The sequence below is a fragment of the Labrus bergylta genome, chromosome 20, assembly GCF_963930695.1.
Source record: "Labrus bergylta chromosome 20, fLabBer1.1, whole genome shotgun sequence".
Lineage (NCBI taxonomy): Eukaryota > Metazoa > Chordata > Actinopteri > Labriformes > Labridae > Labrus > Labrus bergylta.
In genome coordinates, this window is record NC_089214.1 from 20,762,342 (window position 1) to 20,788,429 (window position 26,088).

A 26,088-nucleotide genomic window follows, 5' to 3' on the forward strand; every position below is an offset into this window, starting at 1 on the left:
CTCAAGATCAGTTCAGTTGACCCCGATCTTGAATTATGAGAAAACAAGACTTAAAGTGAAACCAGAAGGGTTTTCTGATATCCATGTAGGAGGCCTATAGACATCTATATTTTGCCCAAAGATGTACTTTTCCTTAACGTATAGAAGCATTGTTGATGCCTTAACCCCTTAGAAACTGTGATTGTTTGGGATGGTGTGTGCAACAAAATCAGTAGATTAAATTAGGGCTGAATAATAACCAGTCAGCAAAGTCATTTGGTGTCACAGGGATCTGAGGGCCCACCAAAGTGATCACTGCTTAGTCTAACAAAAACCACGTCCAGGTATCCTGCCACATTCTTAATTTTTCTTTCTGGTAAGTCACAGGCTACAATGCAAACATAAACTTGTGGTGGGGTTATAGGCAGTGTCTCATGACGATTGTTGTATGCTGGCTTTACAGAATCCATGGCGTCTGTAGAGGTGTGTCAGGGGCCTCTCTGTTCCCCTTTCTCCAGGACCGTTAGGGGGAAACATCCCCATATCTAAATGATGTGCCTGTCATGATTGTTGGCCCCCATGCTCTCTATCTCTCTTGTACGTTGGATCTACCGCTGGTTCTTAATTAGCTGTCACATTTTCCAGGCCAACAAAAGAGGGGGCGAGCTCAGAGTCCAGAGCACTCTATTTTCTTCAAGGAAAGGCTCTGTGCTTGTGTCTGAGTGTGTGTGACTTCTCTAACAATGTAAGGACTCCAATACTGGAATATTTGCCAATTAGTCAGCTGGATGACCAAGTGTCATTAACACCCTCAATGCACTGCTTTGATCTGAGGTCCTGGTCCAGGGCTATGTCCACACAACCCTTTCTAGTTGTTAGACCGTTATCTTGCCATATTTATGTCTAGCATCCATTTGACTCCTCACAACTCAGACTTCAGGACACACTGCTGACCACAATGTAATGTAAAATCACATGCTTTTAATTCGGACATCAGCTTCTACATAAATTATTTATGACAAGCTGCTTATCTTGTTGTCAACTAGGGCTTTTTCACACTTGCTGAAAACTCCTGAAAAACTGATATTTCCTGGAGGAGCATACAAAAAAATAAGAAAATCTACTCTCCGTTTGTTCTGCTGTAAGAATGTGTACGCTTGTGACTGTGTTTTTTTGCAGCCTGCCTCAAGTGGACACTCAATGATTGCATTGGCTTCATTTTATCCACACACGGGTTTCCCTGTAATTCCCTCACCTATGCTTTATTGTGGATGCATAATGAAGTCTGATCAATGTGCTTTCCTTTGTATAAACAGTCAGTAACCAATGCTAGCCATGTTGACGACATGCTTCTTTTCTAATAATATCATCTGCAGAACTGTTTATGAACCACAGCACAAAGTCCAGGGCCTGATGCCATCTCAGCAGGGTTTATACCAACACTTTACGAACTGATTAACTGTAACAGAAGAGAAAGCAGATCTCAACGTTTCTTGACCAAACATATCATTTCACAGCTATTCTAGTTGCAACCCTGCACGTCCTCCTAACTCCTTTCTTCCTGTCGCCTCTCTCGGTCTAGTCATCCATGCCATGGTGTCTTGACAAGAGATCAGCCCCTGGTGGAATAGCAGAGGCCTGATACTGGATCCTCTATGGAAGGTGGATACAGAAACAGCAGTCAGAGAAAGATTGTCAAACCTAACCGTTCCGACTTAACGTTTTCTGGGCAGTGGACATAAACCAGAGGCCACGAGTCTTCTTGCAGGACTCAAAAACAGAAACACTATCCAGCCCTGTGATCTCCAGACCTCTCTTTCTCCTTCCATCAGCACACCTCTCCATCTATTAGACTCTTGCTCTCGTTATTTCCTTCTTTCTGGTGCCAGAATTTGCTTGCAGTAGTGGCTCTGGATTAGTGTTTGTAAGGTATACTTCTCTACCTCAGAGATTGTTTTCTTCTTATTGCATGGGCATTGATCAAAAAGAGAAAATTTAAACAGTTTGAATGACTAAACTTAATGACCAAAGACTTCTTTAAAGGTCTCCAAGGTGTCCGATCCTGAACCTTAGCGGTGATACTGAGCAGCAGTCGGAGCAATCATCTTAAGTAGACAAAGATAGATGTTGTGTTTTCGCTCCTGTCGATCTTTATTGGGATTCTTTCAGGTCTTTTGTCCTGTGTTGAAGTTTCCCTTCATATGTTCTCCCCCTTGTATGTTGCTGAGTTTATTTTAAATTTGCTGGGTATTTCTGGAAGCAAACACAACTCAGTCTGAGACCTCTGAGGAGACAGACACACACTGCTCCTTTTGTAGCATGAATTTCTTAGGTTTTCAGTGAAGGTGCACATTCATTCATCTCGTCTCAGCCTCTACATCTGGGAGCGTTCCTCATAAGTTTAGAATATATTGATCCTCGTTCCTCTTTGCCTTGTTTTACCTAAACCTAGCACTACATCTCTCCTCAGAAATCTAGTCTTTGATTTGGTTGTCTTAAATTGCAATGTGGTTTAAGCTAAGCCCTCCTTGGCTGCAGCACACTGTTTTCACTGTGATTTTTTTTTATTCCACATGGCCACTTCTCTCTTTTGCCAGGAGCACTGTTGCCTAACCAAGGGGACAGAGAAGGCGCTTTGCAAAAAAGCAGGGTAATGACTTTAAAATGCATTAATGCGTCATGGACAGGCACTTGGAAAACGTCCTGAACTGTAAATAAAAGCATTTCAATCTTGCATTTGCTCGCCGAGCAGAGCAGAGCAGAAATTCCACAATCACTTAGTAAGCCGAGGTGGCGGAGCTGCAACTACCTAAGCAGATGTCACTAGGACTGTGGTATGTTGGAGTGCTGAAGACAACTGGCAGCCTCTCATCTATTTCATCTGTTTTCGTACAAAGATGATGAGGACAGATGAAGTAACCAGAGCTGCCTGCCTCGTCCTTTTACGGGCTTCTACTGCAGAAGAACAGACGGAGGATTCAGAGCTCAGGGTGGAGATGTTGGGACTTCATGAACAGAAGAGAGTCACTATTCAAATATGACGTGGCTGTGTGAATTTAAACAGATGAGCATGAACATTTCCAGGAAATGCCCAAGAGTGGCAGTCATGAATTTGATGCCCTGAAACATGGAGCACACTGACAGCAGCTCAACTCTGCTCACTTCTGCCGCCAAGTCTTTTGACAGTTTTTGTCCTTTTTCAAACAGAGGATGGCGTTGTCATCAATTGCCGGATGTTATCCATTACCACAGCAATCAAATTGTTTTTCCAAGCAAATTGTCAATCTAAATTAGATTTAAACAGAGGATTTAACCGAGGGGGATTTCTTGCTGGGTTTGGCTCTCGGGGTTGACCTCGCCATCTTATTTTTCCCTGCAGTCAGAGACCTGCTGTAGATCACCTCTCCTGTATTCCCTTTCACCAAACTGGCCTTAGTTAGTCCTGGTCTGGCCAAGTTCATGGTAACTCTGCTAAGTGCAGCTCTTTTGTCCACTTGTTCTGCTCCAGTGCCAGGACCACAGCTCGAGAAAAAACCTCCTCTGGGGGATCCTCCACCAGTGGTGTAAAACACAGATCTTCCACTCCGAGCTTTAACTGAGCTAACTATGGAAACAAGTAGAAAACCTGCCCAGGGACGTTTTGGCAGAGGACCTCAGAAGGAAGACCAAGAAATATTTTATCTGTAATATGTGCTCCAGTTTCATCACAATTAACGAACACAGTTATAAAGTTGTCTTTCTGAATTACCCAATCAGGCTTGGCCCCTAGAAACATTTTTTTATATGTCATGAATTATGGCCGAGAGGAAAAGGAATATTCCCTATTAACCAGGGATCTCCAATAAAGACAGCAGCCTCCACACACCGATCAAACGATCCTATACGCTTGTATTAAAATGATCCAGGCTAATAAAATGATCCAGTTTAAGCACAGACCGATAAGAGGGAGCAGAAACATTGTCAGTGATTGTGGTATTACTCACAGCTTTTATGTAGTCCTATTTCATTTTTTGGGTTTAAGATGCTTCTCCTGTCTGATCACCATTATCAGGAAATAATTCAGAATAATATGGAATACACATTTAAAAAAAAAATACCCACAAAGACTTGAGTATGACTTCAAACATTTGAGTCTACTCCAATTTCATACCCCCTCCCAAACATCAACTCAACACACACATCATTGCAGACTTACTCTCTCTCTCTCTCTCTCTCTCTCTCTCCCTTTCTGATACCATTCGTCTGTCTTTTGTGGGGTCACCTGGTCTTAAACTCTGCGCTCTACAGCTTGAGCCGAGCAACCATCTGCCTCTCTCAGGCCTTTTGACAGATTACCTCCACGACACGCCTAATGCACCATGTTTTATAGCCGAGTAATGTCGGCTTTACGCTGGGATTTGAACCTCTCAGCTGACCTTGAAACATGCCTGCTCTGTTGGCTAAGTCACAGTCCTAACTGGTTGTGATTTACAGCAGGAGAGTGTGTGGTTAAGTCGAGCTGAACTGGCTGTACCTGTTAAGTTGAGCCAAAGTTTGATGGGTAGAGAGGGCTATGCATATCCTGGAAAATTTAACGCTGGTTCTGTTGAAAAGGCCATGTGAATACTGTTTTTTTAAGTATCTGTGTATTCTCTGTTGGTTATCAAAGACAGATGACAACTCAAACAGATTCAAATGGACTCATCTGCACATGTTCTTTTGCTTATCAGAGCTCACATTTTAGCTAAGGCCAAAACACTGGAAAACATTTCCTTGCAGGATGTCATTAGCGGGGACAGATCTTGGCCTGTGATTGTGTCATCTCAAATTCACCTCTTTTTCAGATCCACGGTGACACTTCTGTCTAGATAATAAACGCAAGTTTTGTAGTAAGAAGGATTTATGTCCAACATTTGTTAAACACATTTTTTAATTGCGTACATCTGTAGCTGCTCACAGCGTTTTGTATTTCTTGTCACTTTTTGTCTCACTCATTGATTCTCTGCCACATTGAAACTGCTCCGTGTGTGTGTGTGTGTGTGCATCCACATTTCAGAAATACAGTTGGCCCAGGGGCCTCTCTGTCACTCTCTCCTCAGCCTCAGGGCCCTCTGTTCAACCCTCCTGTGGAGTGTTTTCTGGGACATCCAGCTGCAGGCTCCAGGACAGGGGGGCCCAGCTATCAGTCAGAGCCGTGGCCCAGCTCCTCTTCACTCTTCTGGGCTGAGGGGGAGAGTGAGGAGCGGCTGTTTGGGAGGATAGTCGTCCCTGTCTGATCTCTGATGGGACCTGACAGCAGCCTGTATGCTGTCAACACATTCCTGCACAGCTGCTCCTTAATCACAACGGGGATCATGCAGTGTGTGTGTGTGTGTGTGTGTGTGTGTGTGTGTGTGTGTGTGTGTGTGTGTGTGTGTGTGTGTGTGTGTGTGTGTGTGTGTGTGTGTGTGTGTGTGTGTGTGTGTGTGTGTGTGTGTGTGTGTGTGTGTGTGTGTGTGTGGCCTGATGCATAAGTGTATGACCGTATGTTTTGCTGCATGTGTGTGGCTGCAAGCGTGTGAAAAAAATGATTCCTTCTGTGTTCAGATTTTGACTGATGAAGTGTTTCTGTGTATGGAAATGAGTTTACAGCGAGTCGAGGCTATACTTTCCATTTTAGAAACTCTCCAGAGATGCAGCTTCGTCTCTCAACATTGTGCAGTTGCAGCGTTGAGACTGATAAGGAAATGTTTAGCCAACTTAACCAGACTGTTGAAATGATTTGGACTCCTCTCCAGGCCACATGGGCATATCAAATGCAGGGTGGAAAACTGGATTTGTTTGTGCAGTGGATAAGCGAGCTGAAATACTTAAAAGCACTCTGTGGTGCTCAGTCATGTGTGAAAGAGCCATATGTGTGCTTTTGGTGTGTTGTCGCTTTGATCTACTGAGAGTGTGTGCACGTTTAGGACGGTGCGAATGGAGGTTGTACATGCTTTCGTACATGTGTGCTTGTTGCAGTGCACATGTGTGTGTTTGCTCAGGGAGGCCTTGCCGTAACCTCTGCAAACCCAACATTGACCTCTCCTCTCTCTCCTTTGTTCTCTGTGACACTCTTACTGATGAACACAATCTTTCCTTTCAGATCCATGAATGGCTGCAGAAATATGAAGACAGCAAACCCATACCCGTTCTGGACAACGCTGCAGCTCTGGCCCATCATGTAAGTTTAAGAATATATAAAGCATCCTTTCATACATGCATTCCTGACATTTTCTTCATAATTTGAAATCATTCTTTTCAAAAGCTTCCTTTCATACGTGCACTTCACAGCAGGAGATTGCATTATCAGATGTACTCACACACTCAAAAAAACGACTTTGGTTTTGGTTAAGGTCGGCTTGCTGGGTAGTGCGTGCAGCTGGAGGAGGATTCTTAACTAATTGGGTCTGTGTTAATATGTATGATGACGTTTCCCTCAGTGGAAGTGCTATAATGACAAGTGAGGCGAGCAGTCAAGAGTACAAAGTTGTGAAACCCATGTGCTTTTGGGGAATGTTTCAGTCTTTTACCTGCTGCATTCACACATCAGCTCATCCTGACTTCATGCAGATTTTGTATTTGGGTGCTTGCAGGAAGAAGACTTCTGGATTAAGTCAGGGCAACCAGATTTGTTTGCTCTTAAAAATGTCCTCTTGGACAATGTTAGAAAACTTTCAATCACAGTGCATATTCAAAACAGGCTTTAGTAAGATGCTCTGCAGCCATGCACCTCTATGACAGGCTCAGTGCGGCTTAGCAGAGAGTCTAGAACTCTAATCAAAGGCTGCACATCATAGATAAAACATGTTTTCATGTTTGGGGCTTTGAGGATGATTGCTAGAAAGCACTGTCCAGCATGATGATTAAATACCTTCTGTATGCTCCTAAAGTTTGGATTCAATTAGTTGATATTTTACCCAGAATCATTCGCTGCTTTTTTTTTAAATTTTGTACGGATCTTGCCGAAGTCAGACCAAAAACATTGCAAGAAGACGAACCATTTTAGAACGTTGCAGGAAAACGTGCAGCAGTATGAACTGTCCTTTTACAGCTTCTCTCATGTCCTCAACTGGTCATTATGAATGAGTTAAGATTCTAGTTCTGCAGGATCTCAAACTGAATTCTTGACAAATGTGCTTCAAAAATGAAATACATGACTTTTTAAATCTCTTATGTTGAACGCTGATCTTCTAGTGAGGTGCAAATAAAATGGCATGATGATTCCTCTCACCTACAAACTGGATCCATCTGTTCAGAGAGATCTGGTAAAGAACTCTGCGTTCATGTTTCTCTCCTCATTTATCTCTTCATTTGTCACCAGCCTACTCACACATCATGTCTGTTGGGTCTTTGCGTGCCCTGTCTTACTGTTTGTCTGCAGCAAACATGATTTGTTTATAGTCAAATCCAGAGGGACTTTATGTAAGCATGCTGGTAATTTGTCTTGTTCTGGAGAACAGCAGTTGATTTTGTGCAGATTGAACTGAAAAACTTTAGATCTCCTGTGCCAAGAGTCATATACAGACACTCAACACCCTCCTCAGTAGCATGCGAGAGCTTTGAAAATGAATGTCTTTGGCCTCCTACCCTTGAGTGAACTCTTCATTGTATTGTTTTTATTTTCTTGCACTTTCTCTTGATCCATAACACACCATCCATTCCCTGCACGCAGCCCCTCACACTTTTGCCCATTTTCTGCCCCAACTGCCAACCTTGCACCCCAAAACAAGTTCTGCACAGACTGATCATTTTTCAAGTGTGGAAAGGATGAGAAGCCTTCTCAATCAGAGAAGCCGAGGATGGATGGTGAAGAATTGACCGCAGAGGACAAACTTTGGATGATTGTTGGGAGAATGAGTTGGGATATGTAATCTCTGGGAGAGCGACAACACATTGAATATCCATGAAACATGATTACAGCATCACCTCTCGCGTGCAGCGCCTCTCGTTAGTTAATGAGAAGCCATCACACAGACAGTAATAGAACAAACAGGACCGCTGATGAGGACTTTCCTCATCGGCGCTGCTGTTCTCGTCAAGCTGTGAAAGACATTTAGCCTGATTAATATAGTGGACGTCCTGCGCCCTGACATATGTTAGTGTATTGTGTGTCTGCATCAAGCCTGGTGTGCACATAAGCATGCAAGTACCCACCGCACATACACACACACACACACACACACCCTCACACACCTGTGTAAACCCCAGAACCAGCCTGGCACAGTGAACGGAGCGGAGGAAAAGCCCTCTTTACTGCTGTGTGGTTTTGTTTGAAATCAGCAGCTCTGTTTATTGTAATCAAAGTGCCTCTGACTGTTCCACCTCCTCCTCAGGAGCCCATAGTCATACATCATCCTAATTAGTACAGAGGCACGGGAAAGACCAGAGGAAGAGTGGATGCTTTACAGTGAATCGGGGTAAAGACCAATAAGGAAAGAGTTCAGTGTACTGAGAGTCAAACTAGAGGAAAGCCTTCTTGTGGTCTACACTGTGTTATTTCTGACCTTGCTGACCACCGGTGTCAGAGGAGCAGCCAGAACGCTCCATATTGGAAGGAGTAAAAAGGTCCAAATGAAGAATTGTGTTAGTGTAGAGATAAGGGAGGCAGGGAGGCAGGGAGTTGTGATTGGTTCATCAGATTGGTACCTTTTGGCAGACAGTGGTCAAAGTTTTTTCCAGGCTTACAAACTGCTACAGATGACAGATTCTCTTCATTCCTTTTTCAGAGCTCATGAATTATTACTATCTGTGAGAAACTAAAGACGATTTAGACCAGGGGTGTCCAAAGTGCGGTCCGAGGGCCATTTGCGGCCCTTGAGGGGATTTTTTGCAGCCAATCTTAATTTTTTTTTTGATTAAGATTGGCACATTATCTTATTTTTCTTTTTCATGTTAACAAGGGCTGAACAATATTCCTAAAATAGAAAATGTTCAGTAACATGTATGTTGTTGTTTTTTTTTTTAAATTTACAGCTTTTACTATTTTCCACATTTTTTTGTAAACTATGAAAAAAAACATATGCATTGTTTTTGCAAACAAGAGGACTGTTGTTTAACCATTTAATGACCTGAGCTAAATGCAGAAAGCGTTTCCAGAAAAATGAACCACGTTACAGGCTTGATTCTGAGGAAAAAAAACTAATGAAGTAGAACGAAGAAATCAAAATATTTGATTTCCTTTTATTAAAGGGTTTCTTTAGGGAGCCTTTTGATTCTGATCTACAAAGCCTTACTATTTTTTCAACTATATTCTAAAAAACAAAACCTGTGGCCCACGAGCGATTCTAACACGACAATTTTGTCCCGCAAGAAAAAAAGTTTGATCACCATTGATTTAGACGAACAACCCTGCCTTTAAGCCACTGCCTGACACCTGTTGGAGACTTGAAGCATGTCCTAAATCAGTTAAATGTGGGAGAAGTAAACCCTGAGCACAGATGACACCACCAAACCAAAAACTGGACCCAATTTTCAAAAGCCACAAATCTTCTGAACATCCTGCCATTTTTCAGGAGAAGAATTATCATCGTCATCTCAGCAACACAGTCACCAGATCTGGTCACCCAGATTTTTGTTCTCTGACAAGATCTGGTGACTGATGTGTCTTCTCTCTATTGATGGTGAATCATAAATGACGCTGTCTTTTCGTTCAAACATATAAGCAGACATTTAAAATGGACTTGTTTTGAAAACTGGAAGCAAACTTGTTTCTTTGCTCAAAGTGAAAAATATCATCGTTACATTTCAGATGTTTTTATAAGAAATGAGGATGCATTATCTATTCTTATAGAGATTGTTGATTCAAACAGCCAACGACGACCTTCCTCTGTTTCTCTCTCTCAGTCTGCTCTCTCCAGGTTCATGGCAAGAGGCCACAGATTGTTCAAAAGACCCCCAACTATCAGCTTCAATCTTGCCCCCCCCCCTTACAGATTTTCTTTCCTCTTCTTTTTTGTCAAATTACAGACTTTCAAATTTATGCTTCCTGGTAAATGCCCCACAAAGCGTCTCCCCGGGATGATCATGTATCAGAATAAAGCTCAGAGATGGTGTATCAAAGCATCTCACAGCCCCCCCCCCCCCCCCCCCTCCCCCCATCCCCAAACACTCCTAACCTGGAGCGCTGCAGTGTGTTTTTAAAGCGGATTGATTTTCAGCCGTGTCACCGCTCCAAATGAACACGATTGAAGTGGGGACTGAGGTCTGAAGTGCAACAGGAGAGAGCTGCAGTGAGATGAAATTCATTTTGGGCTCAGGTTTCGGGTAATGGACGCTTAATTTATCGCCTAACATAAAATGACACTTCAACCCCCGGCTGCCCCCGGCTGTACTGTCTCACGCACACAGCAGGTGACTGTGCCCCCGCTCAAATCAAACCAGCCCCGCCAACGCCGCCTGAAACACGATCGACACCGAGCCCGGGGAAGAAGGTGCTGCGTTACATACATATAGAGACATGTCGCCGAATGACTGCACACACACTTTTATGGATGTACAAACACATTTATTACAGTTTGTCTCCAGCTCCTCATTAAGAATGAAATAGAAGCACTATTGCCTCATTGTGGAATGAAAAGCTCCACATAGCATTAATCAAAAGGAGAAAATCAGCCCCAGACGTGAAGCAGCCTCAGTTAAGTTCCAGTCTGTTGTTTCAATCAGGCTCTAAGAAAATCTCCTCGCTCTGGGAGTACACTTTCACTTGTTAAAGATCTGTGTCCATCGCTTCATCTGAGACTTCAGTGGCTGACTCGTATCCTTCCAACTTCAAACTAACCTTTTCCCTTCTCTGGCCCTCTTCCACACATCTTTATCCTCAGCTGACTACCTGCTGTTGCTTTGGAAGCCCACTGGGTGCCATCAGAGAGCACTGGTCTACAGTCCATACCATGAACTAGATATGGGAAGAAGCCTGACAGACAGAGCTATATGATGAAGTCAGGGGGTTCTGGAGCCTTTTTCACCTTTATGATGTAGGACAGCTGGAGAGAGACAGGACATGTTGGGAGTAGAGAGTTAGGGAGGACATGCAGCAAAGGGTCGAGGCCGGACCCGAACCTAAGGCCGCTGCGTTGTGTACTGTAGCCTCTGTACATGGTGCATGCGTCATAACCGTCGTGCTATCAGCGCCCCGTCAGGCAGCTCTTTAATGTTACTTTTTCCTGTAGATAAAAAGAACTGCTTTTTTTGTCCAGTCCGTCACTTATGTTGAAGTTGTTAATTTTCCACTTGCAGTAGTGATATGATGAGGACAGTAAAGGGTTATCTTTGACAAGATATCTTTTTCGCAAAATGTAATAAAGACAAAAAAAGTAGGGGACTTTTTGTGGATCTTTTTGTTTTGGAGATACTTTTATTTTGTTTTAACCAGCAGTGAGATGAGATTTTTATTTTTTTAATCAAAAAACAATTTTAACATCGTGCTCATCATTTCATAAGCGCCAGACTTCACTGACAAAATCCATCATTCTAAATGCTGTGCTGTGATTGGCTTCTGGTTTTGTATCATTTTGATCTGAGCTAACCTTTTAAAACACCTCACAGCCACATAGCAATACAAATAAAACTAAAAGTTTTTCTGTATTTCTACTCTGAAAGTATTTAAACTGACAATTCTTAGAAATCAAAAAGACAAAAAAAAAAAGACCAAAGAAAATAGTGATGCAGAATACAGAGATAATGTTGATAAGGTTTGGTGCGGGCCAACATCCTGTCCCAAAATAAAGTGAGACAGAAAATTGGAAAGCCATCGAGGACTCGGAGTCCTTGAGCCTCTCCCAGTCCTAAATCATGTTTCACTCATCAAAGAAATACAACCTTACTGATCGGAACTCGAGTTTCACTCTGCAGCTTTTTTATTTCTTCTTATTAAACTTTATCAAATTGTTATCTTAGCATTTTAAAAGAGCACTTTTCTGTCCACAGAAAAGACATGAATATTGTCCAATCATACCTTTGAGTTAATATTTGACAAATCTCGAGCTGTAGATAAGCATGCCTGCAAGATTTTACTGCTGGTTTAGAAAAGGTTAGTTCTTCAATTTCAGTAGAAAATACTGTTTGAATTTCAAGCGAAAAAAAATCACTTGGAAAACACTCTCGGGGCGCCTGATGGCCTAGTGGTTATGTTGCAGGCCCCATGTACAGAGGTATTGTCCTTTTGCAGTGGCTGTGGGTTCTGATCCAAACTGTATGTCACCCCCCCCCCCCCCCCCACCCTCTCCTCCTAACATTTCCTGTCTCTTTTCAGCTATTATTTTTGCAAAAAAAAGTGTGTCAAAATATCCACAAATGTGTTAACTTATCTGAAAATATATCGAGCTGTTTGTCAAAGAGCTCAAGGCTATAAATGAGTCATCAGTTACAACATCAGCTGACCTCTAAATTGGCTTTCTGTTTACATGTGACTCTCCTCTGCTGCAAGATACACAGCGAATGTGTAATGCAACAAAAAAAAAAACATGTGTGGTGATGGGTTGTTTCCACTTATTTGCAGGTGAAACTCAAAGTTTATTCAACAGGTGTTTTAATGATCAGAAAGACTCCAAATCAAGACAAATGGAGTTCATCCATCATCTGACTTTGACAATGCTGACAGAAAGAAATCTGAAAGCTCTTTTAGATGGAGTCATCCTGATATATTGGCAGCATGATATCTAAGCAGTAAGTCTTCAGCCTGTCAGGTCAAGGGAGCGCTATAAACTGACATCCTGGGATCAAACTTATCCAAACACTGCTCTTCCTGCCATGACTTTTTACAAATGAAATAAACAATGTCTCAAAGGACACCAGCATCATTATTCTCCCTCTCTCTATCTCTCTCTCTCTCCCGTTCTGTGAATGTCTGAGGATGGAAAAAGTGACTCTAACCTGGAAGGTAGAGATCAGAGTCAAACATGTCCCATCAGTCCTCGGCGCTGAGTTATGGGACAAGGTGCTTTAATAGGACAATATGAGGGACTGGAAATTTACAGTTCTCTGTCTGTGTTGCCTCGTTCACATTGCTGTAAGCAGCTCAGCGACGATATGATACATGGTCCTCCTGTATCACAGCAGCAGATTTTTCCCCTCTAAAGACCCTGACCCTGACTCCCCTTTTTATCTTTTACCTTTCTCTTCCTGTTCTCCTCCTCCTGTCTTTTCTGTTTTCTTTTTCTCCTTTGTCATGTGTGCTACCTCTTTGTTTCTCACTCCAACACAGCTCACCACATTTTCACTGAAAAAGTTCAAATCTTGGTCATTTAAAGTCTTGGATAAAAGCAAACTCCTCTTATTTTTCTGCAAATATATTTCTTACCTGGCTTTTCTTACAGTAAGTCAGAGCATTTCTCCTGTTTCTTTTCTTTTGTCATCAATTATCCTCCTTTTCACACATGCACTCCTGACATTTTCTAGATAATTAGATAATTAGATACTCCGGCTCTGGTATTATCAGGAAATGTCACGGTGAACACATTCCTTTTTTATAAAGTTTCTCATTCCAAGCACAATGCAAAATTTTCCCCCCTATAAATTCAGTCTAGCTTGTTTCTAAATATCACTAAATGCTCAATATCAGGACGTTATCATACATGCTGATAGAATAAGTCGAACAACATTATTTTGAGTCTTTAAAGCGGTGTTTACCTTTTTCTTTCTAAGTGTTTTTTTTTTAGTGCTGACTTTTTCTCACACTCTTTCACGAGTTCTTTTTCTCTTTGATTAAGTGAAGTGGTGCAGGTTTGACTGAGCTTCAGCCAGAATAACCTTGACCACAGGGACTATTCATTAGCATTGTCTCACTCCCTTTGGGGAGGTCAAAGCGTATTGGAAAAAATAAAAAACCAACCCCCCTTGGACAAAAGCACATGCTCCTGCCTTCAGGTAAAGTGACATAGCCCCCTCACAGACCCCTGTTGAACCCCTCGGCCCCCCTGCCTTTACCTCCACCTCACCTCTGTAGCCTTATTCCCGCTCCTCAGGGGTCGTTAGTCAAACAAACTGTCGGATTTCCCATCCTCTATCATCATCACGGCTTAAAGGAGAAGCCTGCGCGTTGGGGAGATTCCCTCATTTCAGTTTATCTGCAGCGTGATGACAAGACCGGCACCGGAGTGATCCATGTGTCTCTTCACGCCGCACTGATTCACACTTTGACCGTGCACAGCTTGTGTCTGTGTTCCTTCTACTTTTGAGTTTTCATGCAGTGCGAGACGTATCAGAATTTCTGTCATCAAATCATTAAGTGGGCAACCTTCAATTCATCTCTAGCCGTTTTCTGGTTGTTCACACATGCACACCTCACAGCGGGAGATTATCCCGCTCGGATGGGAGGGGGAGCGGGGCGTCTTCTGAGGCAAGATTTCTCGCAGGATAAACTCCAGATAACCACTGCTCTAGAGGACTGCCCATTCACTGTAAGTGAATGGGCAACATGTTTCAATCCCTTAAAACATGTTGTTTGAGTTGTTATGACCGTCCTTTTCTATTGGTTTTAATGCTGTAATTATGTTTTTTTTAAGATTCAAGATTCTGTTCATTTATCTGCATACATGAAAAAGATGACATGGATTCCTTCTGTCTGTTAAATTAGTGATTTAGTTTGATTGTGTTGTTGTGGACTGTTGTTCGAACAACACTTTTCGTCAACTGTTGTTTTTAAATGTGCTTTGGACCGAGTATTAATATATATTTCCTAGGAGGTCATGGTTCACACACAGAGGTCAGGACTTGGTACGTACTGTACCTCAGTTTTTGAAGTCCTGGGCGAATATTTCCAGATTTCTCTAATTTATTTAGAACGGACGGTCAAGCATCTTGTGTTGTTTAGAACGTCCTGTGGTAAATAGTACAGCCTGTAGGGTATTAAACATTTAACAACAAAAAGGGAAATGAAACAAAATTATGCGGAATAGAAAGCAGCACATGCATGAAAAACATCTCCTGATTTGAAAATATAAAATAAAAGCAATGTAAAATAAAATTATTCACTGCTTGCGTTTACCATGAAAGGACAACGGACTAGCTTATGTGTGCACAGGATTTGACATTGTAACGAGGCTTGAGCACTTCTAATAAACACTTTTAGCCGGGACCCTCTTCTTCTGCATATGCAGGCATAGCCTTAAAGAAGTTATTAGTTTCTCTCATGCTGTTGACTCTTTGTGCTTTTGTGTAGCTCCGGTGATTGGCATCTCGGGTTTCCTATGATATACCTCACTGTAAACCAAAAACTTCCCCGCACGACTGATTTATATGAGTCACAAACATATTTTACAAAACAAAAATAACAGTATGCAGCACAAGTGAAGTGCGGAGCAACATGACTGTTAGCTTCACCGCTCAGTCTGTGATCCCATCCTTCAGTCAGAGCAGCCCTCTGATCTGGGCTCAGCACAAGCAGGTCTTTGTGTGCGACTCGTCTCCTCTCCACACTCACACCACGTCCAGGAGGATCAGCCATTAATCAGAGCGCAGACGCAGGAGCGTGGCCTGGGCTTTAGAAGCCGAGTCTCTCGTCTCAGAGCTACCAGAACATTCATCACGATCGTTGTCCAGCTCGGTCCCACTGCTGAGAGATGCTCTCACAGCTCCCGGTGTTTCCAAGACGAATTGGACTGTTTTTTTTTCTTTTGTTCCTCAGATTTTCATTGGAAAATGATTGTACTGAATAGTAAATTGAACCGTGAGGTGTGTGGATTTAAGGCCCCATGACAAGTTGTGACCTCATCTCCCATTAAGATGCTCCTTATTTAAGACGAGATCACCTTCCCCGTCCCACAGACCCTACTCCTCGCTAAAAGTACAACTGTACTCTTTGCACGTGTTTCAGGTGATGACTGACCGTTTAATACTCCTACTACACTTTTTCTTTACATCTCCCTTTATTGATTTGCTTTTGGTTGATCAAGAAAATATTTTTTTGACTGAATTAAAAGCTCTCTCACCTTAACAGGCAGCACAGCACAAGTCTCTGTAGCCCCTTTCATACATGCAGTGCCCTTCTGAAAATGTCTAAAGAATTCCTCCTGATCTGGGGTGGGACAGGGGGGTCTCCTAAGGCAAGGCATGAAGACCTGAATGCAAAAAACAACCATGCTGAAGTCACAGTAAAATGCAACATTCACATGCAGACAGTCTACTCGCCTCGGTTTCATTCTAATTGTTTTCTACTCTGTTGTTTGTATTGCAGATAAGTCCGTACACACGTTGTCATAATGTTCAATTATTAAAACCGACATAATTAAGCACGCTCGACCCCAGCACCATCCCTGGCCTTAACCAAACAGCGTCTTTCCAATAGTGAGCACACATGTTTGAAAGTTCAGTCCAGTATTTCTTGATTCTGTCTTTAGTTCATAAGTGAAAACAGCTCTATCTACTAATACAACAAAGTAGACCTTGACACGCTCGTTCATGTCAGCGAGCTAATCAAAATGTAAACTTCTATCATGAAACCTGCATTATGCCTAATCATGTGTGACAATCCCTGTGCATACGTTTTGTATGTTTTAAGTTGCTGAAATGAAATTCTGATCTCTAAAAGAACCTTAACCTGCATGTCATTTTATGAGAGAACTTCTGTTGAACCCTGCAGACGGGAGTGGAGTTATTAATTTCCTATCAACATGTTTAATAGCCTTTCATCATTTATCTGTCTTTTCCTTGTTTAGTTATCTGTGGAGCTGGAGGGGAAATCAGCCAACGGAGAAATCAAAGAGCTTCTCCAAATACTGGCCAAACCCCACGTCAAGGTGAGTTAGGCTTCTTATCATCCTCATAATCTCTTTTCATTTTATATACAGCAACTGTTAAAGGAAGAATGTGACATTTTAAGATAAATACAGCAGAAATCAAGTAGGCCTATATCCTGTGTAAATGTGTCTCTGAGTCATGACTGTCTACAATGAGTGAGAAGCCTGAGTCCTGGCAGCTGTGTTGTTGTCAGAGCCGTGTTTACATGGAGAGGACGGCCGGCTCCTCCCCATGTGTATAAAAATGTTTTAGTCAAGGACTAGAGAAAAGAAGAAGAACATACTCACTGCTTATTTGGATGTCACATTAGTGTCTTTAGATCACAGTCATTCTGTGTCAATGTATGTGCAATATGAAGCTACAAGCTAACTAAAGTGCGTTAACATTAGCATGCTAACACAACAATGCAGGCCACAGGTTATTGCAGCTCGAGCAAAGAACAATTTTGTCCTCCGTTTGCGATTAATGGTGCTGAATTATGGTGAACTCCTTCGTGTGAATGCGAGTGGAGAGGTGATGGAGGTGTGTCGCTGGAGGAGAGCCGAGGCTTCAGTATGGCAGAGGTGTCATCAAACAGCAGTCTGTTTTGGTTTCATGCTGGTGCTCAAGGGCGACATCTACTGGATCAAAAAGTTGCACATTCTTCCTTTAAGAAACTGCAAATAAACCAAACCAAAGATGTTTCTATGTTTATAATTGTTACAATCCAGATTGTACTTTCTTAAATTTGACATTTTGATGTAACTTGTTTTGCAATGTGCTGCAGTGTGTCTCTTGCCGCCCAATAGGACATTACAGTTCTAATGCAAAGCAATCAAACAGATGCAGGTCAGTTTCTGCAAACTTAACAAGGACACAGTGTAAACGAGCTGCTGAACGTTGATATCATACATCCATTTGAGCGGTTTCAAGCCTAATGTCGAGGAGCTTTATAAAAAATTTAAATGTCGGGGCGCGCTGGTGGTGCAATGGATAGGGCATCTCAAGCAGGCGGCCCGGGCTCGCACCCCGCCTGTGGCCTCTCTCCCACATGTCATTCCCCACTCTCTCTCCCTGGTTTCAGACTCTATCCACTGTCCTATCTCTCCATTAAAAAATAAAATCTTTAAAAAAATGTAAATGTCAGACTGATTAGTCTCTCAGATTATTGTGCAGATCTTCACTCTTCATATACTGCAGGTATAACAGTGATGTCATCATCATGCTGCACAGTCAGATCCCCGCCATGCTTTTTTCTTTTCTGCTCTTCCTCTTGGCTGCTCGGCTCATTGGCCTCGTTACCCAGACACAGACAGCTACAAAATGAATTTACACATTTTCAAAAAGCGTAACTCTGGGCCATCCATCAGACGCTGCAGGTGTCTCAGCCAGACGGAGCTGACTGACGATCATGGCGAGACACAAGGAGAGCTGGACCGGCTCCTTTTTTTTTAATGCTCCATCATCATGCTTTTTAGGGATCTGCCAGAAACAACAGCTCAGCAATATACACACACACACACAGACGCACAAACTCACACACACCAAAGACTACAGTGAAGTGCATACAAATATTAAATACCTCACAGAGTCAAAGATTGCTAAAAGACAGGGGGGTGCAAAAAGTATCAAGCTTACAGTTCAGATCAGAATGTGGAAATTTGGATGTCAACGCTGGTGATGTCATTTTGAAATCAATTCAGTAGTACACATGAAGAAAGAGGGATAATTATGAGACCTGTACAAACGCATGAGAGAATGGGATCAGGTTTAATTACTTTCATCATATTTAACTGGCAATTATCAAACAAGAAAAAATATTCTCATGGGGGATTCATACTCAACCCACATTTACAAAGCAGAGAAATATGGTGGCCATCTATCACAGCCGTGCTCTCCTGCTTATGCTACGTGGAGACGCTGCGATCTCTTCTGTCTCTGTCACGCCCGAAGTGAAAGGCTCCGGCTAAACGATCAGTGTGCTCGCCATGAGGCCTGCCTGTGTCAGAAACCCTACGTTTTTTATTTCATTTTTTTAATTCACTTACTGAGAAGGTATTTGGCAGAGCAAAGGATCAATTCACCACAACACAGAGTTTCTGAAAGTCATGGATCAGAAAGCTCAAAAACCAAAAAAAACAACAGCCGACAAGTTGAGGAGAGGTGGAACTGTGGGCCAAGTCAACAAAAAAAGTACTGGACTTATGGGTGCTGGTGGTCTAGTGGTGAGTTCGCTCGCCTCATGTACAGAGTCGGTTTTCCTCGAAGTGGGCAGCCCGGGTTTAAATCCGACCTGTGGCTCCTTTCCTGCATATCGTTCCCCACTTGTTCTCTCCTTGATTTCAGACACTATCCACTGTCCTGTCTCTAATAAAGGAAGAAAAAGCCAGAAAATAAATCTTAATAGAAAAAAAACCCTGGAGCAACAGAATCCACTTTAACAGAAGCCATGGTGAGTGTAACTTCTTCAGCAGACCTTTCACTGACCTCAAAGATGTAACTTCATTCAGTCATGTATTTGTTATTCACTAAAAGCTCCAGTTAGGCTTCAACCATCAGATATGACTAAAGAGTGTCTGTGCATGCCACTTCACCAGGACCAACTCCTTTCACCAACGTCTGCCTCTGTTCAGCCAGAGCCTGGCCAAAATGTACTTGTTGTCACGCTTTATTTACTTATTCTGTCTTTAATGCTGCCGCTCTGTTCTCCTCGCGCTGCTCAGTAGACCTCCACTAAAGTGCACAACGAGGTCAGCCAAACTTTTCCCCGTCAAACAGTGGAGAAAATTCGATAAGTGCGTCTTTAGCTGAAGCAAAGTCACAACTAAGGCCGAGGGAGGCAATGCACATCGGTGTATTATCCTTGAACTTCAGTATGGACTGATATGAATTCACCCAGTAGAAAATAGAAAAAAAACCACTTCTATACTTTTGATTTTAAGAGGCTTGTTATACTCTTTTCTTTGGGATCATTTAAATGAATCAGAAAATACTTTTAAAAGACATTTTCATATGTCTGGAACTTCCCTCAAGCTGCAGTGTGTCACTTTTTTAAAAGGAAAGCATCGTACCTGGTGTTGTCAAGTTGAGTGATTGACATTTTTATGTGTTTAAACTCTTGCACACCGTTTCTCAACCTGATCAATGACCTCACTTTTGGGTTTCAGTCAACGTTTTGAGCACCAGGGCCTAAAGAACAACCTGCTGCTCCCTGCTGGCTTTAGCATGAACACTTGGTCAAATGTAGATCTGTTCCAGTGTCTCAGTTTCTGGGAAGGACTCACAGTCACTCTTGACGTTCCTCTGTCATTATGTCTCATACTTCTTGACAGAATTCAAGGCTTCAAGAAAAACATATTAAGAGTTTCTGTCTCTTTTCTCTCTCCATCTGTCCTCCAGGGCACTTGATACCATACCAGCCAGCCTCAGCGTAAATCACGAGGCCAGGGGTGTAAAACACAAGCAGATGGCTGCTGCCTTTGAATGGCGTCTCTGTGCGATAGTAACTGTATCACTCTTAATTATGTCTGAAATGATCCATTCCTAGGGTGGGGATATAAATCAGCCTCTGTAAAACTCCACTCTCTTTCCTAGCCTCAAACTTTCTCTTTTTACGATTTACACATGAAAAAACAACTTTAGAACATATTAGCCCCCCTCAGCAAGACTAATATTGACAGTGATGAAAGTGCCAATTATGATGGCCGGCTGTTTCCGTCAGCATGTATGGAGGTAGGTGTCTACATTGCCTGCAGAATGTGTTTGACTCGGGGCGATGCCTGCCGAGGTTCAAGGCTTACAGAGGGTGGGTGTCACATCCCAGCTGGTCTACAGCAGCGCCTCAATCTCACAGCAGGATCCCTCCCGCCTGGGGGGGGAGCATTTACCCCGTATAGATCCAGCACCGCCAGCTGAAAAACGAGCGGTCCGGTGACAGGACCAGGGGGGCTTTAATGAGAGGCCAATGCCAGGAATGTACGAGCTGGTTTATTTAGCCAAGCTCGGTGATCTGTTTTTCTAGGATCCCTATTATGCCTAATGAACACAAGCACACGAACCGAGGAAGGACGGGATGCCTGGAAAACAAGGGTGGTTTCGCTTCCCTTCATGTTTCTTTCCGTCCCTCATACCTCCTGAGCTGCAGGGCCGACACGAGGATTTCACCCCAGATTTGATTAAGGCGGCTAACCCACTGACACCGAGGCATAACAAGACCCACTGACTCATATCAGCCCAGGAAGAAAACTCTGCTCTACCTGTGTACTTGTACTCGCATGTCAACGGTCACCAGCCAGGCCGTTTGCCATGTGCTATCTATTAGCATACAGCTGTTTTTGCTACTTCCTAGAAAGTTTTCACAAGGAATTAGCTGTGGCTCTGTTCCGGGTTGTTAGGCACGGCCGTGGGGGAGAGTGTGGCGGTTTGGGGAGCAATGCCAGATTTAAGGAAGTGGCATGGACGAGAGGACACTCACAGGTCAGCATATTAGGTCTGATGGATGGAGTTCAGAGGAAACAGAAACTGGCGCCAACAGAAACTGGTTAGTGGAGGAAAGGTTGAGGTGAGCCTGAGATGAAGGACTATTTTTTTTTCTTTGGAAGTTCTCTTCACTTTTTATCTATACTACTTTTATCAGTCAAGTATTTCAGGCATTAAATATCATAACCATCTAAAAAGTCTTCATAGGAGCTTTAACTGATTTATGTTTCCTCATATAAGTCTCAACAGTCTGCACCCAGAGCCTTTCTCTAGATGTATCCAAGACAAGATGTCATGGTACCTGAGAGTATGGGGATTGTTAAGAGATTTAAAGGTTAGATCATCTGTAGTTTCAAGTGGTTTCCAGATACTTAAAGCTTTTTATTTGAATTACTCTTCTGTACTAGAACATGCAATACCCAATGACACAAGCTAAGATTTTGAAACGGCTACAAACTCTCTGTGCAGCAACATCAATTACCTGCATTTCTTCTCTAAACTATGTTAAATTGTCTTGTGACCAAGCAGCGACCTCCGGTGTTGAAAAATCTAGCCAGTTCATCGAGTGTCCACTTGAGGCTGGCTGCAGAAGCACCAAAAGTCACATACACATCCATTCAAAAAAGCTGGTTTTTACAGCAGAAATTAGCATGTTTACAGCCTGGTTCAAAATACGAAATTGGTCTGATTAGCTCATGTCTTTATTGGCACACATTTTCCAGGGAATGAATTTCTATATAACTAATCCATTTTGATCCGTTTAAAGGGTAAGTGTTATTCATAATAAGACACCTGGTGACCCGACTGATGGGCGGGCCAATGTAGCTGTTTGTCAGGAGGCTTAAAAGCGGCCTCAGCTCCAGCTCTTTGCTCAGTGTTAGATTGACTGAATTTAAGATGCAACAACATCTCCAGCATGGCGACCGCCATCGGGGGGATTCCAAAGCCCCCTTCAGTAACCTGAGGTAGATGTCACTCAGGCTCCGTCCATATTTATTTACAGTCTACTATGGTTAAATTGGATTTCTAGTACTCTCTGTGGGAGAAAAAACATAAAAAGACGGTAAACAAAAAAACGTTAGAGAGATGGCTGCTACATAGTCTGAAACAACCTTCTGTAAATATTTGCCCTGTGATGATATATTCAGCTCTGAATGAAATGGCCCTTCCACTCTCTGGTGATAACTCTGTCTTGTCTTGAGTTTATTGAATGCAACATAATTAAAGATCACAAGCTCATGGCAGCATGACCTCTCCGTCCTCCGACTCATGACTTGACATGCGGTGTTATAATCACAAAATACGGTCTGCTACATTGAGCCCTCTCCAGTTTAGTTTACCTTTTATTGTCTTCATCTGCAAACAGTTTTTGTTCCTGACGTTCCAAGAGGATATTTCAAAATCACAATGACAGCATCCGCAGATAAACAATAGAACACAAAGTGTGTGTTTGTACACGGTGCAGATCCAAGTCCAGGAGGCTTGTTCTAAGAAATGATGCTGGGAACATTTGAGGAAAAACATCCATTAAAGATAAAAATGAAGAAGAGAGAGGATCAGGGGTGTTTGGGATACGTTTGGACTGGAGAACCGATACAAGGAGAATGTTAGTGAGGAAATATGTGAAAACTATGGAATTAATTCAATATTTGGTCATTGTTTCAAGTTTGTGGGCAAATTTTTTGTTTAAGCAGAAATGGTTGACTACTTGTTCTTTCGTTTCGTTTTTTTTTTTTTTTTTAAGTCTTTTGAACGTTTTGAAAGAGGAGATATTGTTCTAGTCTAGCTGAAATATTCACTTTTAATAACGCCCTCTGCATCTGTCACGGATAATATTCTCCTCTGAAATTGGTATTGTCACCTTACCCCTAAACACCCGACCAAACTCTCCTTACAGGTATTACAATATGTGATCGCATCTGTGTGTGTTTGGTCAGCTTGTGTCAGTGAATCCTGGCCACAGAGCTTCAGTTGTGTCTCCTCCTCTCATCTGCTCCCAGTTAGCAACATCTTGAACGCTGTATTGCAGCATGCTCCCATGTCATAAAACACACAGCTCCTTTTCTCACCATATCCCTCTCTCTTTCTCTCTTTTTCTCTCTCTCTCTCTCTCTACCTTCCTCTGGCACATGGCTTGGAAGATGTTTTTCTCACTCCCCACTCCACAACCACGGAAAAAGCAGCACGCGTCCAGCTGCATCTCGGTCCTGGACATGGAGTCGTTAAATAGTTTGAAAAATGAATGTCTCAATGGCATCATTCTTGTCTGCGTTTTGTCTCTTTTTTATGTCTGCTCGTGAACGTGTGAAATATCTGAGGCGGATGAGAACTTCATTACTTTGAGCTTGCCGCTGAAGAGTGCAGAACATTGCCTCTCTGAGTGTTCAGCACTGTGCCCTGGAAAGCAGAAGTACTAAAAAGGGTGGCCAAGGTTGCCACACCCACCTTATGATTGCAGTTTGTGCTTAGCATCGGCCGGCTGACTTTAATCGAAGAAATGTTTGGAGGAAGAACATGGGCCTGATGACAATTAACCCATGTAGCTACAAGTTCTGGCTCCAAATGCTTTTAAATCCATCACCCAGCTCTTGAGGGAGACACCCCAATTCATAACCATCCTCCCTGCAGTTTCTGCATTTTCTCTGCCCGGCAGGTACCAGGAAATGATAGATTATATTCTTAATTGCATGTATTGCTATTCTTTACTTAGCTAATTAGGCCAAGGTAAAGCAAAGGGCTTTGTGATTTGACTGATAACCTGTGCCTTGTGTTTCTTTTCTCCATTCATCCCTCTTCCTCTCTCCAGAGCCTTTTGTCGGTCCATGACACCGTCGCCCAGAAGAGTTATGACCCCGAGCTACCTCCGCTGCCTGAAGACCTCGACGACGATGAGGATTCAGTGAAAATAATAAGACTGGTGAAAAACAAGGAACCTCTCGTGAGTCAATTTTTTTCTATCATAACCTTAAAGATTCAGGTTTTTGATTTGTACCAGCTGGTTTTGAAAATGTTTTTAAAGAAGTTTGAAAGATGGTTTTGGAAAGTTGAGGTCGAATCCATGGTGTATGTATTGACCCTAACTAAGTATTGACCATAGCCACTGTTTGTAGACTGCCATTTTGAACACTAAGGTTTGGCATTTTTGTCATTGTGGTCTGGGTTTTATGAAGCTACAACTGACCATATTGGGACAAGAGTGTGGATATGCATTGTCACATCTCTGTCCTGGTTGATAGGTCATAGCGACTTTTCATTCCAATGCCTGTAGGCCCTTAAACATACCTCCATTTATTGTCTACTATAACTATAAATCACAACCATCATTTACTAAAAGAGCATCATGCTGCATTAAGGAAGATTTGTAACCAGTTATCTGAACCATAAACCCATTCAGAGGATTTAAGCATGATAATATATGAATTGAGAAGTACGCTGGTTCCGTTTGTCCCCACATCTCCACATACCGACGTACATGTGTAAGGGCCCTTTTAATGTAGCTTGCAGCTTTAGTTGTGGTTTTCATGTCATAAAAAATCCTTCTATCCAGACTTTGTTTACAAATCTCTGAATTTGGAGTACTGCCTGATTCAAAGCAGTAGCCAAACCACAAGTCAGGCCAATACCATACATGCTTTTGAGGTTTTTTGCCTGTGGGAATTTGACCCACAACCTTGAAGTTGTAATCGCACCGAAACCGTCCGCAATTACCCCGCTCTTGGCCATGAGTATTTTCAGCGAGTCTGGGCTCAGTGTCTGCGAACAGCTTCATTTTCTACTCTGGTCAGTGTCGCTCTCTCTTTGTAACGAGCCTCACATCCATGCTCTCCAGACATCGTCCCAGATGTCTACAACCACCCATCTGTCCTCGCCTGGGACCCGAAATGTACGTCAGCGACATCTAGACCTGCAACGTGGTTGCTGTTTGTGTCGTCTGATAGATTCCATTTCATGCATTACCCTTGTCTTGTTAGCTAATGAGGCCCATTTCATATTGGGCTTGTCAACCCAACTTAACATGCTCTTGTTTTGGTTGCATTGCAGATCTTTCATTTTTTTATCTGAGTCATCTTTCTTCTTCCATTGCTGTGATTTCTCGTTTCTTTTGATTGACCTCAGTGTCCTGCAAAATATAAACACTCCACTAAGCAAGAACTCAGTAGCTTCTAAAAGACCTCCATCTGTCATCATACCACTTTGTTGTGCCCCGAAGGCACTCCCATCTCTGCTCCAGGCTGGACATGTCCTGGCCTCAGCCGCCTCTATTTTCATTTTGTGGTTTTTACCCTGACCACCATCTTGGCTCCAGGCCGGCGTCCTCCTCTCACCACACCCCGGGGGGAAGGAGAACACACCTAAGCCATTTTTGGGTTCCTGCCCTGTTGCATGTTCTGTGGAGCTGTTGAACGTAATAATGTGGTTTGGAGGAATTCACGCTCCCTCTCACAACACACATTGTCGCCGGCGCTTCCTGCTCATGCCTCTCCTGAGTCTGATGCTGGATCACATTCCCTGAAACCATAATGTGATTTACACCCACTCCGGTCAGTATAATTATCTGGCTGGTGTTATTCCATTACACAACTTGATTCTTTCTTGTCTTGGTGATTTGGCTCCTGAGAACTTCTGAAACACACATTTATGATGTGTGATATTGCATATTATTGTACAATATTAAAGGTGTTAATTATGTAGGATATATTTTTGAAGTAATATAGCTACTCAGTTTGTGTTATGCCTGCACATTGGTTATTGTGTGTTTCAAAGTCACCGTATGTAAATAGAGAAGGTGCTGGGCTTCCAGTGTACTTTTAAGGGTCAATGCCAGGTTGGTTTAAAAATACTCATCCAATTTGAGAGAGATTTCATTTAACACCATCGCATATACAGTATATATCCACTATTACCAATATTATTGCA

The 26,088-nt window shown here is 42.6% G+C and overlaps 1 protein-coding gene across 4 annotated transcripts in view; it reads left to right on the forward strand.

Moving 5' to 3' along the window:
• Window positions 1–26,088, forward strand: part of mpp7a (MAGUK p55 scaffold protein 7a) — a 146,234-nt gene that overhangs the window by 62,151 nt on the left and 57,995 nt on the right. For all 4 annotated transcript variants that reach the window (XM_065948933.1, XM_020631021.3, XM_065948932.1 and 1 more), the window contains 3 exons: window positions 6,083–6,160; window positions 16,632–16,712; window positions 23,978–24,109. In XM_065948933.1, the coding sequence (XP_065805005.1) occupies window positions 6,083–6,160; window positions 16,632–16,712; window positions 23,978–24,109 (291 nt within the window). The remainder of the gene's footprint in view (window positions 1–6,082; window positions 6,161–16,631; window positions 16,713–23,977; window positions 24,110–26,088) is intronic.